The 18,496-nt window shown below is 45.5% G+C and overlaps 1 protein-coding gene across 2 annotated transcripts in view; it reads left to right on the plus strand.

Moving 5' to 3' along the window:
- Positions 1-18,496, plus strand: part of TEX10 (testis expressed 10) — a 646,375-nt gene that overhangs the window by 52,998 nt on the left and 574,881 nt on the right. For both annotated transcript variants that reach the window (XM_069219626.1, XM_069219625.1), the window contains exon 3: positions 6,306-6,543. In XM_069219626.1, coding sequence (XP_069075727.1) covers positions 6,306-6,543 — 238 coding nt within the window. The remainder of the gene's footprint in view (positions 1-6,305; positions 6,544-18,496) is intronic.

The raw sequence follows: 18,496 nt of genomic DNA on the forward strand, positions 1-18,496 counted from the left end.
TGACTTTTTTATTGATGCCTAAAAGCTACAGTTGAATTGCTTCATTTGAAGTATGTGCATTGCATTGCTTTGAAAACACAAGCTGCAAGAGAAATGGTGGCGAAAAAAAATAAAATATATATATATAATATGTGTTCGATTGAATGTGTAGCTGCAGATACACATGCTATGCATTATTCCGCCATCTAGTGTTGGGATTGGAGTGTTAAAGTTGTTTTTCTTCGAAGAAGTCTTTTCGAAGTCACAGGATCGAGTGACGACTCCTCTCGGTCATACTGCGCATGGGCATTCGCTCCGTTGTTAGATTGTTCTTTCCGCTGTCGGGTTCGGACGGGTTTTCTCTCGCTCCGAGATTTCGAATCAGAAAACTTAAGAGAGCTTCCTTGATTGTCGGTATTGTTTCGATTGCGTTTCCAACTAACCTCGAACCAATAGTATCGTCGAAGACTACATTTTGCCCTTCTGGGCGCGTGCGCCCGACACGGGCCTGTTCGGGCCTACCACGTCGAAGCCTGATGGATCGGACTCCATTTTGATTTTGTCCCTGATGCCACGTGAAATTTCAATGCACATACCAACACCTTGTCTGTAATCTGTGTCTTTCTCCTGATCACAGAGAAGAGGATTGCGAGGCCTGTTGATAGTTTTGATCCAAAAAGACTCTGCGTGGCCAGAGAGCCAGAAGACTGGGAATAGCGTTGAAAAGTACAGAACATCTCGACACCATGGAGGAAGAACAGGGGCAGACGGCGGTTTCCATCAGAGACACCGACTCCGAAGAAGAATCGAAAGAAGATAGGCATATCACTGCTGGTCAGCACGTGAGTACGTCTGGCCCTACGCCCACTAATAAAAAGTCCTCAAATGCCTTGGGTACACCACTGCCAGAGAGCCATGGTTCGACCCGAAAAAAAGACTCATCGACTGACCTTCGAGTTCGGCGTCGAAGAAAGCCACTCCTCCGTCGATATCGGAGTTGAGTAAGTCCATCAAAAGTTCGACTTTTGAGTCGAGCAAGCTATCTCACTCCTCTGAGTCGAAGCCTCGACACCCTGCTTCGGAGCCGAAGCAACCGGCTGTATGTTGGGGCCCAAAAAACTACCATTTTCGGAGCCTAAAAAGTCATCTTATTCGGAAGAGCAAGGACTTTTGAACCATCTTAAACGGTCCTCAAAATCGCTGGATGAACAGTCATATAGAACGTCTGGTCATGTTTCTGAGGACACTGAGATACAACCTATTCTTGAGATCATGGATGAAAGACAATCAAAAATTTGCATCCATAAAGAGACTGGCAGAATAATTACTGCACCTCCTCTACAGACCAAAAGAAAGATGGCCTTTCAAGAACATTTAGACACTGCTCCAACACCAACAAAGATTTATAAGGAGAAACCATTACGTATCCATACTTCTCCCCCTCATTCACCACAACTTTCTTTTTCGCCACCACCCACTAGCCCACCACCTTTGCCTTCACCAACTCATTCACACGCAGGTTATTTTTAGGGCTGCAGCGTACCATGGGGTGCTTATGCACACTGAACCCTTAGTAGAGGATTTTCTTTTTGACACCTTATCCTCCACTCATTCAAGATATCAGTGCCTCCCAATGGTACCTGGCATGATTAAGCATGCAGATCAAAAACGAAGTGTGACGTCAGCACGCCTAGTTGCGTTCTGACATAACAGAGTGCCGGGGTGGGGGAGAGACACGGAAGCTATTCCATGTCTACCGATTGTCGCGTTGTGGACCATGTGTTGGGAGGCAATTTGTATGTGGCAGAGGTCTCAGCAATGAAGGATTTTCCCTGTGACTGCACACCTTACAGGCATCCTTGAAAGTGAATTCTCAGAGCTGCTTCTTTGGAGAACTACAAGTGTGAGCTACACATTGAATTGGCTGTAATTCATTGGGGCGTCCCAGAATTATGTCCCCCCACTGTTATGGTACATGCTTCCCTCTGAATGATTCCCTTTAGGTACAGTTAATGAAGGGCTTGCTTACAGATTTCCACTGAATCAGACGATGGCTATATAAACGACAGCCCAGATGTGTGGTATCCTACGATATTGACTACGCTTAACCGGATAAAGTGTAAGTTCCGCTCTTAGTGGGTATTGCCAGAGCCAAGAAATGCAAAGCTGTGAAAAACATTACCATGTTTGTTGGATCATCCTCTCTGTCAAGATTTGTTATATCTTGGCCAAGAAAGTCCCTCTACAGGGCATTTATGACCAGACAGGGTATTTTCAGGATTTACTACTGCGTACAGTTTGGATCGGTACCATATAGTTGTTGTCACACTCCTACTTATACACAAGTTTTGATGTGAACATATTTTCTATCAAAATGTAGAATGTGTTCACAGGAGTAAGAAAGCTGCAAAGAATTTTTGGTTGCTTCCCGTTGCACTACGACCATGGTAGATTATAGCATTCTCACCACAGGTGTTCATGTAAAAGACATCTATCTGCCCGGTAGCCTCATGGTTGTCATTGTGCAAATTTGACAAGCAATACTGCTTTTTGGCTCAAGCATACAGTAATGTGCTTTGTCCTGGCTGAATTTCTTAATTTCCTTGATTATACCCCACTACTCAGTTCCTTCTCTGGAAGGGTATTGCTTTGGTACGCATTCATAATTGAAGGAATCTGCTTTAAGATGTATGCACGAGAAGTTGTTACTTTATGTATTGATGTTTCAGATGAATCTGTAATGTTCCCACAGATTTCTCACAGCCATGATGTAGGAAAGTGAGCCTTTTGACATGGTCCTCCTCACTTTTCGTCAGGTAATTGATGCAATTTTGACTGAAAAAGCACTGGGTTCCTCCAGGTTCCAGTGCTAGATCTCTTTCCCTAAAACTTTGCAATTGTGCCCTTATTGGCCATACCATTGGCACCCCTGTAAATCCCTAGCAAATGGTACCCCTGGTACCTATGGCGTGAGTACCTGAGTAGCCCCAAGGGCTGCAGCATGTATTGTGCCATCTTCAGGGACCTCTCACCTAATACAGACAGACTGCCATTTTAGGCTGCGCGACTTGCTGCAGACAAAGGTGAAAACAGTCTGTGTTCCATGTCCCCTAACACTGCATGCAATATATGTAAATCACCCCTACTGCATGCCTAACAGCCCTAAGGCAGGTTGCATTATATTACATGAGGGCATATCTTCAAGAGCAGATATGCCCCTGCTATGTCTTTGCCAATTCTCTTGCATTGTAATAGGCCAGGGAAGCAATTTTAAGTACATGTGCCGGACACTGGTCAGTAAGAGTTCTCCAGCTGCATGATGGCTTCACTGCAAATAGGGATGTTTGGTATCAACCTTCTTGTATTAATAAACCCTCACTAATGCCAGTGATGGGTTTATTAATCCATACACCATGAGGGCACCTTAGAGGTGCCTCCTGAAAACCCACCCTCCACCCATATGCTGGCTGACTAGCTGTAACTAGCCTGACACCAACAGACAGAGTTCTGACCTCCAGGGGTGAGAGCCTTTGCTCTTGGACAGACAGTAACATAGCCTGCACTGACAGGAGTGTTAACTCACTCTTCCCAACAGGATGAACTGCAAATCTACAATCCAAGGCAGGGGGCTTCAGAGAAACCCACTGCCCTTGGTATGCAGATCTGGCTTCCCTCAGAAGGAAATGCCAAGCCCCCCCACCCCAGGGCTCATTTGGCACCTGGGCAAGTGGAAAATTACATACTCAGAGAGGTGTGTCCACCCCTCTGGTCAATCCCACTCCTAAGGTGAGCGGCCTGATGTGGACACAACATTTGGAAATCTGCTGTCTTGGTGCTGGCAGAATTAAAAACTCTGGGACAGGGTGATGCCCACTTCCAAAGGATGTAGTCATATGGGGGAGTAGTGACCCCAGGGGTTCGTAGCCCATTGGCTAATGCTCTACATTCCCCTTAACTCCCGTAGATTAAGTTTTTAGGGGAGCCCCTGGCAGCACGAAAACAAATAACTGCCGACCTACGAATAAGGACACTCGAGCAGCGAAAGCAACGACTGAGAAGGAAGCATCTGATTTAGCACCAGCTCTACTGGCTTGTCTGCTATTTCCTCCGAATTGCGCCAGAGTTGCCTTGTCATGCAAGCTGTTGTGACTCCAAAAGCCTGGGAGGACTGCCTGCCTTCAACAAAGAACCAGGAACTCCCATGCAGCATTGGATCTGCTTCCCTGCATCCTGCAGGCTCCCTACGGGACCTGAGTGGACTCGAGACCGCCAAAACCCGACACTGGAAAGCACCACCGCACCCGTGCCACCTAGCCCGAGCTGAAGTGGGCCAATGGTGCCAGCGTGGCCCCTCCAGAGACCAAGCCCACCTTGGACTTCCCCACTAGAATAACATTGGGCATCAAACGCTGAAAAGCACCTCTGCATCTAGCTGCCCAAGTGCTGCCCGAGGTGACCTGTTGGTGCTGTCTTGCACCTAGACCCATTCTTACCTTAAGTCCAGGAGATTGGTCCTGTAAGTCGATGTACTATACCTGTATATATAGTATTTGCTTTTCTTCATAAGATAACATTGCTGCCTCTGAAAAATGCACTGTCCGCTTTTGAAACCTGAAAGTATTTCTCTTGCAAAACATACTTACCTGGCCGTATTGATTCAGGGGTGTGTGCGTGTGTGCATATATATATATATATATATATATATGTATATGTGTGTGTGTGTGTGTGTGTATATATATATGTGTGTGTGTGTATATACATATATGTGTGTGTGTATATATATATATTATATATATATACTATGTATGAATGCTATTTTTGGTGTGCATCTCCTTATTGAGTCCTGTGTCTCATTTATTGACTGTGTAACTGTTTACTTATGGTAAATGTGTAACACTCCTCTCTGATAAGCCGAAGGCTGCTCAACCACACTAGCTCCTAAAAGAGCACCATGGGATTGCTGTTGCAAGCCCTTGTCCACTAGTAAGGTAACCTCGGGTTCTTGGCACCTCTTTTTGGTTTACCATATTGTAGCCGGTTGTCGGCCAACGTGCCTACAGATTCCTCCGACTGGCGCTGTTCGCGCGCGTCGGAGGAAGGCGTCTCCCGTTCCCATGGCGACATGGGGGCAGATCCCGGCGCCTGGAGCCTGGATTTCCGGGTCACGGACGGAGTAAAGGGAGACGACGGACTCCGTGAAGGAGAGGAGGAGTCTTTGGACGCCAGGAGGAGTACGGAGGAGCCGGAGGACGCCGCTTCAGGACACGGAGGAGGCGCGGCTGGGAAGTCAGAGCTTCCCAGCGCGAAATCGGGGCCCGCGGAGAGGACCAGCCACAAGGAGACGAGCCTTCACCACCACGTCCCAGGAGGGACATGGCTAAACAAGGTACGGTCCTTGTTTCAAGGACTGCACAAATGTTTAGAAACAGGGGACGGAGGAGAGGAGAGTGGGGACGGAGGGGGAGCGGTTGAGAGGGGAACAGGGGCAAGGGTTTAGAGGGGAATAGCCGTGCGAGCAGATAAAGACAAGGAAAACACTTAAAAAGATCTAAACAGGATTACAATCAAGAACCTACTGGGGAGCACCAAGGGTGTCTGAGTGAAACACACCTGTTTCATCCACTTCTACACACACAACCGGGTCTATGGCTTTCTCTATATCTCTCTCTCTCTCTTCCCCCCTATCTCTTCCAGTCTCACTCTTACGATAGAGGTAACCCTGCACCCTGACTTACCTTCCCTTTCGTTCCTTTTTCCGGTACGCTTGGGGAGTCCACCTGGATTCAGCACCAGTCAAGAGGGGAACCTGAAAAGAACAACCAGAGGGACATTAAAGAAGAGAAGCACACCAAGACACCAAACGAATATTGCAAGAATTCTTAAATAAATATCACCTGCACCTATTCCAGTCTCAGAGTCCTTCATATCACCTAACCCACCCCGTAACACATATAAAGAGCCAGCTCTCTACACTGGACTCCTCCACTATTAGTAGGTACCATGATAATAAAATCCCACGATTAGAAACCATAGTATGTTCTGTAGTTGTTGCTGTCATTGATGATTTAGGTTCCTCTTCGCACACCTCAGTGGCTTCTGAAAAGTACCAGGAAGTTAAAGCAGTGAACTAGTTAGTGTATAATTGAAATACTATTTCCACTTGTGCCAACAAACTAAATCTGATGGTGAAGAGAAATTGATTAAACTCCCTAAATGTGATGCTCTATCACTGTAAATTGAAGTATAACATAAACAGTGGGTTACTATGTGATGTTCAGTGCCACTGTAACTGCTGTTATCTAAGCATCTGACTTTGTTTGAATTAGATCACTAGTCAGTGTTGGTGGCAGCCTGGAAGAAGGCCTCTCGTCTGCTGAAAAACTAAAAGGCTTCATAGAGAGCATAATTCCTTTATTGATCGAATGCTGGGTTGAAGCATCCTCTACACAGCCTTCATCTGGAAACATTTTGAAACCAGAATCTCAGCAACTTATGCAACAAGTACTTAATATCATCTATCTGCTGTGGCGGCTATCTGAGCAACAGGACAAAATTCACAAAATGGTAAGCAAATAAAGAAGTTGTGTGTTCTGTGTATGGCCCCACTTTATTGAGTATATCTCCTGCTATGTAGCAGGATGTTGTGTCCCTGACAGTGATAATTTTGTTAAATACATTGTGCATTGCACTATTCAGAATAAAGTTGAGGGGAGTTACATATTGTCACTGTTTATTCCCTTTTTTTCCAGCTAGGTTTGTTTTAATGGGACACGAGTTAGTGTACACTACAGTTTATTACACTGCTGACAGACTTGCCACTGTAGTTTGACTGCCAGTAAATAACACAAGCACATGCATTTCTTATAATGTTTTTATGCATAAGGAAACATTTTTTTCCTTAGGATAACCATTTTCACCAGACTGCATGATGTATAGGGCTGTACGCCACTCCTTTCTGTTCCGGAATGGACATTTTTTATTTAATGCTGACATCGACAGCCGAAACGCGTCAGAAATGAACATTTGCTTCTGAGGAGAAATGAAAGAATTTCCACGTCTGAGGAATGAAATAATTTTCGCTTCTGTGTTTTGAAAAATGAAATTAAAAGTGCCTCACTTTGACTGTGAACCTGAGTACGGCGCTTCTCTTTGTGTGGAGAAACTGTTGGAATGTGTCTGCGAGGGTGCTCCGTCCCTGCAGTGCCGGCCGCCCTGTTTGGATTAGGCTCTTAAACACAGAGAAAGGTGTTGCTGATTACTTTGCTGGAGCCGGATCCGCCCGTTTTCATCGTCTGAAATATTTAAAAGGTACGGGGATACCCACCGTGGAATTAATTATAATAATGCAGTACTGTATGAAATCGGGCAAGGGATGTAAATGTGTTATTTTATCCCATTCGCTGGTTAACCGTTATTTGTGAGGCCCTGGATATAAAGCACAGGCTATCTGGAACTTTAATATATTTTTGAGGCCTTAAACAGGGTCAGCTGTAGTGCACTTGAAAACGAAGGATATTCAAAGACACTTTCTCAGTAAAGCAGGAAGAGGTTTATTGCCAAGCACTCTAAAATTTGAGAAAACATTGTGATGAAAATGTAGCAATGATATTATGAGAAGCAAATATATGATGCAATAACTCGATTAAAAAATATAGATGCACAAGTGTACTTTGACCTATGTAATTTACAAACGGCACTACGGTAGTGAAATTTTGAAAATGTGAAAGAGACCCTGTGACTTTAATGCCATGATATAAATGGAAGGTGAAACATCACGTGGTTATTTTTCGAACAGGAGAACCTATGATTAAGGCTGACATCGACAGCCGAAACGCGTCAGGAATGAACATTTGCTTCTGAGGAGAAATGAAAGAATTTCCACGTCTGAGGAATGAAATAATTTTCGCTTCTGTGTTTTGAAAAATGCAATTAAAAGTGCCTCACTTTGACTGTGAACCTGAGTACGGCGCTTCTCTTTGTGTGGAGAAACTGTTGGAATATATATATATATATATATATATATATATATATATATATATATATATATTTTTTTTTTCGATGGCATGTGTAGCTGCAGATACACATGCTTTGCACATCCCACCATCTAGTGTTGGGCTCGGAGTGTTACAAGTTGTTTTTTCTTCGAAGAAGTCTTTTCGAGTCACGAGATCGAGGGACTCCTCCCCTTTTGGCTCCATTGCGCATGGGCGTCGACTCCATCTTAGATTGTTTTCTTTCCGCCATCGGGTTCGGACGTGTTCCTTTTCGCTTCGGGTTTCGGTTCGGAAAGTTAGTGAAAATCTCCTAAAATTCGACAGTATTGTTTTCGTTCGGTATCGGGTTAGTTACAACAGATCAACACCGAATTTAGAAGAGCTCTGGCGGCCCTTTGGGGTTTTGATTTCCCGGCGGGGCCTGGTCGGCCCGACCACGTGCATCTTAAAGGCTAATGGAACGGACCCCATTCCGCTTCTGCCCAGAATGTCACAACAAGTATCCTTATACAGATCAGCATCTGGTCTGTAATTTGTGTTTGTCTCCAGAACACAAGGAGGATACCTGTGAGGCCTGTCGAGCGTTTCGGTCCAGGAAGACCTTAAGGGACCGAAGAGCAAGGAGACTACAGATGGCGTTGGTGCCGACAGGACAAAAACACATGGAGGAAGAAGAGGAAACCTTCTCCATCGAGGATTTGGACTCTGAAGAGGTTGATCCCGAACAGACGCCGAAAACCGTGAGTAAGACGTCGATACACAAAACTCACGTAAAGACTGCTAAAGCCCAGGGGACGCCACCGCCGGCAGGCCATGGCTTAACCCGAAAAATAGGTGACCGAGCATCGGCACAGAAAAAGGGCATGCATGTGTCGAAGTCATCCGACTCCGGTCGAGATACCGGCACAGAGCAGACTCGACCCCGAGACACCGGGTCAGAGCAATCTCGGCACCGAGAAAGCGTCACCGAACCAATTCGGCACCGAGAGATCAGTACGCTGAAGAGCAAAAAAGTGTAGTCGGAACCGTAGCCGAAAAGGTTTCGGAACCGAAAACAAGTTCCTACACAGAGGAACAAGGCCTGTCCTCACAAATGCAAACACATAGATTTGGACAGGAGCTAGAGACAATGGAGCCAGATTACACCCAAAGAAGGCTCCACATTCAAAAGTAGACAGGGAAGATCAGTACTCTCCCTCCAATACGAATGAAACGAAAACTTGCCTTCCAAGAAAAAGACAAGCAGCCACAGGCAAAGGTGGCAAGACAAGCAACCCCGCCACCATCTCCACAACGCTCTCCACAACCATCACCGGTAGCCACTCCACCAATGATGCAGTCCCCAACTCATACAGGGATGAGTCAGGATGATCCAGACGCGTGGGATCTTTATGATGCGCCAGTGTCAGATAACAGTCCCGACTGTTATCCAGCTAGACCGTCACCACCTGAGGACAGTACCGCCTACACACAGGTGGTGTCAAGAGCAGCGGCGTTTCATAATGTCAGCCTGCATGCAGAGACAATTGAAGACGACTTTCTATTTAACACACTGTCGTCCACACATAGCCAGTACCAGAGGCTCCCCATGCTACCTGGAATGCTAAAACACTCCAAACAAGTGTTCGAGGAGCCTGTGAAAGGAAGGGCCATTACTCCAAGGGTGGAGAAAAAATATAAACCGCCACCAACAGACCCTGTGTACATCGCACAACAGTTAACACCAGACTCGGTGGTAGTAGGGGCAGCGCGCAAGAGGGCGAACTCACACACATCAGGAGATGCACCACCTCCAGATAAAGAGAGTCGTAAGTTCGACGCGGTGGGGAACAGTGGCGCGGCACAAGCAGCCAACCAATGGCGCATTGCCAACTCACAGGCCTTGTTGGCGAGATATGATAGGGCTCATTGGGACTAAATGCAACATTTTATAGAACATTTGCCCAAAGAGTTCCAAGAGAGAGCACAACAAGTGGTGGAAGAAGGACAGAGTATCTTGAATAATCAGATACGGTCAGCAATGGATGCAGCAGACACAGCTGCTAGGACTGTAAACACAGCAGTGACAATACGGAGACATGCATGGCTGCATACATCTGGATTCAAGCCGGAAATACAACAAGCCGTGCTGAATATGCCATTTAACGGACAGCAGTTGTTTGGGCCGGAGGTGGACACTGCTATCGAAAAACTTAAAAAGGACACAGATACGGCCAAAGCCATGGGCGCACTCTACTCCCCACAGAGCAGAGGCACATTTCGGAAATCAAAGTTTCGAGGGCAAAGTACAGAACCCACAACCTCACAAACAAGGCCCACTTATCAGAGTCAATACCAGCGGAGAGGTTTTCGGGGACAATATAGAGGGGGACAGTTCCCAAAGAGTAGAGGGAAGTTCCAAAGTCCCAAAACTCCACAAAATAAACAGTGACTTCGACATCACAAATCCCCAACACATAACACCAGTGGGGGGGAGACTAACCAAGTTCTACAAAAACTGGGAGGAAATAACAGACACGTGGGTCCTAGCCATTATCCAGCATGGTTATTGCATAGAATTTCTAGAATTCCCTCCAAATGTCCCACCGAAAACACACTATGTCAAAACAACACATGGATCTTCTACAACTGGAGGTCCAAGCGTTGTTGCAAAAAGATGCAATAGAGTTGGTACCAATTCATCAGAGAGGAACAGGAGTTTACTCACTGTACTTTCTCATACCCAAAAAAGACAAAACTCTAAGACCTATATTAGATCTCAGAACGTTAAATATCTACATCAAATCAGATCACTTCCACATGGTGACACTGCAGGATGTAATCCTATTGCTCAAACAACAAGACTACATGACAACACTAGACCTAAAGGATGCATACTTCCATATACCGATACATCCTTCACACAGAAAGTACTTAAGGTTTGTATTCCAAGGGGTACATTACCAATTCAAAGTGTTGCCATTCGGGATAACAACTGCGCCAAGAGTTTTTACAAAATGCCTGGCGGTAGTGGCTGCTCATAGCAGAAGACCGCAAATACATGAGTTCCCGTACCTAGACATTTGATTAATCAAAACCAACACGCAGGAACGGTGTTCACAACACACAATGTATGTCATAGAAACCCTTCACAAACTAGGTTTCTCACTTAACTACAACAAGTCACACCTTCAGCCGTGTCAAATACAACAATACTTAGGAGCAACAATCAACACAACAAAAGGGATTGCCACTCCAAGTCCACAAAGGGTACAGGCATTTCACAATGTAATACAGGCCATGAACCCAAAACAAAAGATACAAGTCAAAATAGTAATGAAACTACTAGGCATGATGTCCTCATGCATAGCCATTGTCCCAAACGCAAGATTGCACATGAGGCCCTTACGACGGTGCCTAGCATCACAATGGTCACAGGCACAGGGTCAACTTCAAGATCTAGTGTTGATAGAGCGCCAAACATACACCTCGCTTCAATGGTGGAACACTATAAATTTAAACAAAGGGCGGCCTTTTCAAGAACCAGTGCCTCAATACGTAATAACAACGGATGTCTCCATGATAGGGTGGGGAGCACACCTCAACCAACACAGCATCCAAGGACAATGGGACACTCAGCAGAGACAGTTTCACATAAATCACTTAGAAATACTTGCAGTATTTCTAGCGATTAAAGCATTTCAACCTATAATAATCCACAAACACATTCTTGTTAAAACAGACAACATGACAACGATGTATTATCTGAACAAACAGGGAGGAACACACTCGACACAGTTGTGTCTCCTGGCACAGAAAATATGGCATTGGGCGATTCACAACCACATTCGCCTAATAGCGCAGTTCATTCCAGGAATTCAGAACCAGTTACCAGACAATCTCTCTCGGGATCACCAACAGATCCACGAATGGGAGATTCACCCCCAAATACTAAATACTTACTTCCAAAGATGGGGAACACCACAAATAGACCTATTTGCAACAAAAGAAAACGCAAAATGCCAAAACTTCGCATCCAGGTACCCACAGGATCAGTTTCAAGGTAATGTGTTATGGATGAGTTGGTCAGGTATATTTGCATACGCTTTTCCCCCTCTCCCACTCCTTCCATATCTGGTAAACAAATTGAGTCAAAACAAACTCAAACTCATACTAATAGCACCAACGTGGGCAAGACAACCTTGGTACACAACACTACTAGACCTCTCAGTAGTGCCTCATGTCAAACTACCAAACAGACCAGATCTGTTAACTCAACACAAACAGCAGGTCAGACACCCAAATCCATCATCGCTGAATCTAGCAATTTGGCTCCTGAAATCTTAGAATTCGGACATTTAGACCTTACACAGGAATGTATGGAGGTCATAAAACAAGCTAGAAAACCAACCACAAGACATTGCTATGCAAATAAGTGGAAAAGATTTGTTTATTACTAGCATAATAAACAAATTCAACCCTTACACGAATCTGCTAAAGACATCGTCAGCTACCTACTGTACTTACAAAAGTCAAAGCTAGCTTTTTAATCCATTAAAATACATCTCACCGCAATTTCAGCTTATATGCAAATTACGCACTCAACTTCACTATTTAGGATCCCAGTCATAAAGGCTTTTATGGAGGGTCTGAAGAGAATTATCCCACCAAGAACACCAGCAGTTCCTTCGTGGAACCTCAACATTGTCTTAACACGGCTCATGGGTCCACCGTTTGAACCCATGCACTCTTGTGAAATGCAATACTTAACATGGAAAGTTGCATTTTTAATTGCCATCACATCTTTAAGAAGAGTAAGTGAGATTCAAGCATTTACCATACAAGAACCATTTATTCAGATACACAAGCATAAAGTAGTTCTACGAACAAATCCTAAATTTTTACCAAAAGTCATATCACTGTTCCACTTAAATCAAACAGTAGAATTACCAGTGTTCTTCCCACAGCCAAACTCTGTAGCTGAAAGAGCACTACATACATTAGACATCAAAAGAGCGTTAATGTACTACATTGACGGAACAAAACTAATTCGCAAAACAAAACAATTATTTATTGCTTTCCAAAAACCTCATACAGGAAATCCAATTTCTAAGCAAGGCATTGCTAGATGGATAGTTAAGTGCATTCAAACCTGTTATCTTAAAGCAAAAAGAGAACTGCCTATTACACCAAAGGCACACTCAACTAGAAAGAAAGGTGCTACAATGGCCTTTCTAAGAAATATTCCAATGACAGAAATATGTAAGGCAGCTACATGGTCTACGCCTCATACATTTACCAAACACTACTGTGTAGATGTGCTAACAACACAGCAAGCCACAGTAGGCCAAGCAGTACTACGAACATTGTTTCAGACAACTTCAACTCCTACAGGCTGAACCACCGCTTTTGGGGAGATAACTGCTTACTAGTCTATGCACAGCATGTGTATCTGCAGCTACACATGCCACCGAACGGAAAATGTCACTTACCCAGTGTACATCTGTTCGTGGCATTAGTCGCTGCAGATTCACATGCGCCCACCCGCCTCCCCGGGAGCCTGTAGCCGTTTAGAAGTTGATCTTGAACATCTGTATATTTGTAAATATATATATATTACTTTAAACTACATTATGTACATACGTATTCACTCCATTGCATGGGCACTATTACTAGCATATACAACTCCTACCTCACCCTCTGCGGGGGAAAACAATCTAAGATGGAGTCGACGCCCATGCGCAATGGAGCCGAAATGGGAGGAGTCCCTCGATCTCGTGACTCGAAAAGACTTCTTCGAAGAAAAACAACTTGTAACACTCCGAGCCCAACACCAGATGGCGGGCAGTGCACAGCATGTGAATCTGCAGCGACTAATGCCACGAACAGATGTACACTGGGTAAGTGACATAGGGTTGGACAGGGCGTTCAGCCAGTGCGCTCTGAGACAGAGTGAGAGTCTCTGCTTGCTGTCTCCAACCCAGCAACACAGTGCCCGGTATGATAGAGCCTTGTGCGCATCTGTGTTTACGGCCAGCCAAACATATATGCGCATTGAGGTGTAGTGCTGTGCAAGTCCCCTTTGTCACTGCCATCGCCCGTGTTCTTTGTAAACACTGGGCCTGGTGAGATACCCTAAAGCAGTCTTTAAACCAGACATAAAAATGGCATTGAAACATTTTGTGGATACCCACACAGCTATGAGTTTGTCTTACTCTTTCTATTCTTCCCTTTTCTTGTTTCCTCTCCTTCCTTTCTTAATAATTGCTCCTTCCGTTATTCCTCTCCTTCCTTATTATGTGTCTTCCAGCTTCTCTTCTCTCCCTGCCTCCCATATGGCCTCCCTTCCTTCTCTTTCTTTATTTAAATTTATATCCTTTTTCCCCTGATGAAGGACAAGTTAAAGATGCCAAGGATATAACATTGACCATGGATGCCCCTCCAAAATTGGGCAAAAAATACTTATTCCGATAGTTTCTAACAGCAACTGAGGCTGTGCGTTAGGTTCGTCCCGCCTCGTATGTGATTGATGTCAGAGCCTTTTTATCTGCGCCACCTCAGCTTAGACACCCTTTCCTTTTTTCTGTCCCTATGGACTCAGACTTGATGTTTTTTTTCCCCTCTCAAACATTTGCCAGTGTTCAAGGGCCAGGTTCCCCTCTAAGACTACAGAATTTAAACAGTGTAAGGATTACCACAAGCAGATGTCGATGACAGCCAACACAGTGTCTGCTGTCTCAAAGCTCAAAGTGCACCAAGATGAACCCTAATGCCACCTGCAACTGCGAAACCAAGCAAAGTCAGTTAGCATCGGCGGAATTAAAAAAAGGCCAAGCCCAGTTGAGGAACTGCGTGCTCCGAGCCCGATCTAGTGACTGTTCATCCTCAAAATGTAGCTCATCAGGTAAGTCAAAAAGACTGAAAAACATCAGTCAACCCCTGCTCTTCCTCTTCCCGTCACTTCATTACACCGTCTCATGGGATGCTGCCGGCACCACAAGGCTGCAAAACTGTCTCTGGAACCATTTTTGACCTTCATGCCTTTCTGTTCCATTTTTCCATGCCTGGTGACAATGCAGCAATAACTTTGAGAGTTTAAAGATGTAATTTTCGGTGCCTAATAAGACCCATCTCATGCGCCTCCTGGCCCCAACAATGTGAGGTGGCCTCCAGTCAGATTATTGCTGGTGGGTCCGCTCCTACACAGATTGTACCACTCTTGCCCTGTTTCCAGCTCGCTGCTGATGACCTTCACGAACTGCAGCCTACCCTGTGTCGCGTAGGCTCTCATTATCCTAATGAGACTACTAGATTTGGAGCAACAAGATCGTCCACGATGTGGGGGACTGAGTCTCACCCACGGTGAATGACACTTGTCACTCTAAATCCGGGTTTTGCTCCGGCTAACTAGCAGTGCCTCATCTCTCCCAAATGGAAGAGACAATTGGGCAGCCGAGCGCATGACATCTTAGTACTTCTCAGGGAAGTCGTGGTCACTCAGGTCACAACCGGTTCTCTCATACACAGTACGGTCTCATATATAAATTTCAAAAGCAGTTTTAAAGATTGTTTTAATAAAACAACTGCATTTTAGATAGCAAAGCGTGAGCTGCAATAACCAGAACTATACAACACAGTGGGATTAAAATAGTAACGATGAGAGTGAAGCACAAGAATAAGGCTATCATAGTGCCGCTAGATTATTTTCTCTCTAAATTATATTTCGAGCACAGCATGTTGAGCTCTAAGCTTGCCTTTCAGGTTCCCCCGGGAGGACATCAACCCCCATACCCGAGCAAAGGCCTGTAATGTGCATCAGCATCTGCAACGGGGCATTCAGCATCTAGTTGTAGGTCCCTGGCTGGAATCTCCCTCTTGACATGTACTAGGACTAGGAAGTGTTTTTATAACTAACACGCAGATGTGCTAAGAAAATGTCCCTACGTAAGGATGAGTATTTTCTACGAATACTGGAGACTAAACTTCTACCACGTTTACCGGCAATGTACCAGATTGTAGCCTTGACTGAAGCACAGGGCGATCAAGAATGCATTATTTTAGAACACAGTGCTGAACTAAGCTAAACAGTGTGATAGAAGAAATTAAAACAAGACTGTACAAAATGGTTATTGTAAAATAACAGTGTGAAGCTGAATAAAATATATCTAGGGCAAAGTGCACAGCGGCCTAGTCTGTCAAACTAACCTGCTGCCAAGAGTGTCAACACCAGAGGGTTGAGCCTATTGTCCTTTTGATGCGAACCAGGATTGAACTCAAACGATATTGAATTGACAGCACCTTTACCCTCATTTTGACCCTGAATTGTTCCTTCAACAGCAACATGATTTCAGAGAAGACTGATGACTCCAGTCATGTTTATGACGACGAAAACATATTTCTGGACTTGAGACTGCCAGTGGCCTGGATACCTCTTCTGACACTGGTCTGCAATCTCCTTTCTAAATTTAGCCATGGAAGAGCCGGCCTCTTTTGATACAGTGATAAGGAGGGCAGCAGAAGTTTCAATACGCCACCCTACACTGACTTTAAGAATAATGTGTTGATAAGAGGGCATGTGTTATCCTGGACAAACTAACTAGAAGCCTCTCTTGCCAATCAGAGAGGCCGTTACGGGCACACTTTTGAGCACCTTGGCAAAACCAGTATGTTCCTCACTATCAACAGCCAGATCACAAATTGGCACAGGCCTGCTCCTGGTGACCTTGTGTTCCTCCTCCATCTGTCATTGGAAAGCCTCAAGATAAGCCCCCACCAGCTGTCTGAACCTCAGTGTGTTTCCTACCACAATGCCAGACCAAGTTGAAATACATGTAGACAAAAAGCATGCTTTTCTGGGCTAGTCCACCCTTAGATCAGTGGAAACGACCGGATGCTGGGTTAGAGCAGTCGACACCATCATGGTGCTTAAGCGCCACGCTTGGATCTGCTTGACCTGGATTTGCCAGTGAACCACTAGACACCAGGGATAATTTTTATTTTTTATTTTTTTTATGTTTGGGGAGCGACCCCTTGGGCAAGGGTCGCTCCAGGGGCGGGGGGAGGTTGTGGGGGGGGGGGGGGCAGAAACCACTCGACACCAGGGAAATGTTTTCGGGAGGGCTATTTCAAGTAAGGGGAGTGGCCCCTTGGGCAAGGGCTGCTCCTTGGGGGGCAAAATATTTTTAGGCCTTTTCTGCCACCCCCCCGGAGGCAGTTCGGCCTAATATAATTAGGCGGATCTACCCCCGGGGGGGCAGAAACCTCTAGACACCAAGGATATATATATCTTTTTATTTACTTTGTTTTTATGTATGGGGAGCGACCCCTTAGACCAGGGTCGCTCCCCTGGGGGGGCAAATTGTATTTAGCCCATTTCTGCCCCCCTTGGGGGCTGATCAGCCTTTTTTTTGTTAGGCGAAGAAACCTCTAGACACCATGGATTGGGGTGTGTGTATGTGTGTGTTTTGTTTGGCGGGGGCAGCCCCTTGGGCAAGGGTCTCTCCCCATTGGGGCACATTACTGTTGGCCATAACTGCCCCCCTTGGGGGCAGACTGGTCTATTTTGGAAAGCCCATCTGCCCCCAAGGGGGGCAGAAGGCCCACCAGAGACCAGGGAAGATTGTTTTTTCTAAAATAAGAGGTCGGGGTATGGCCATACCCCCACCCCAAATAAATGGGGCCCAAGTTGTTCTGTCCACCAGTGGGCAGATTGGGTAATTACCCCCGATCCACACCCCGGGGGAACGGAAAGTCTACTAGATGCCAGGGAATAAAAAAAATAAAAGAAAATAGTGGAGTGGTGGCTACCAACCATTATGGGCCTGGTTATGCCCCCACCCGAACTGAAGGGGCTAACAGTCTTTCATTCCAAGTTGGACGGTTTTGAGAGTTACTAAGCACTCATGGCCCAAATGTAAAACAAAAAACGAAAAAACAAAAATAATCAAATGTCCTCTTGCTTGCCATAGGATAAGATGTTTTAGTGTGCGGGGGAGAGCTGAAAGACTGTTAGCCCACAGTAAAGACTCTGTAGCCCACAAAAATATATATATTCCCTGGTGTCTAGTAGGGGCAGAAATGGCCTAATAATAATTCCCCCCCCCCCCCCCCCCCCCCCCCCGGAGGGACCCTTGCCCAAGGGGTCGCTCCCCGAACATAAAAAAATAAAGAATATTTTCCCTGGTGTCTAGTGGATTTCCGCACTCCCTGGGGGCAGATCGCCATAATAATTTTAGGCTGATGTGCCCCCGGGGGGGGGGGGGGGGAGAAACAGCCAAAAAACAAATTGCCCCCCCCCCCCCGGAGAGCGGCCCTTGCCCAAGGGGTTGCTCACCTTATTGAGTAAATAAAAAATCCCTGGTATCTAGTGGCATTTCTGCTGCTCGATCGCATTGCGATCGGGTAGCAGAAATACTCAGAGAAGCCTGAAAGGAGAGGAAAGGCCTTTCCTCTCCTTTCAGGCTTCTCTGCCCACTCCACGTAATCAGAGGAGAAATGCTTTGCATTTCTCATCCGATCGGGCACTGGAAGCTGAGCTTCCAGCA

Source organism: Pleurodeles waltl, chromosome 2_2 (genome assembly GCF_031143425.1).
Source record: "Pleurodeles waltl isolate 20211129_DDA chromosome 2_2, aPleWal1.hap1.20221129, whole genome shotgun sequence".
Lineage (NCBI taxonomy): Eukaryota > Metazoa > Chordata > Amphibia > Caudata > Salamandridae > Pleurodeles > Pleurodeles waltl.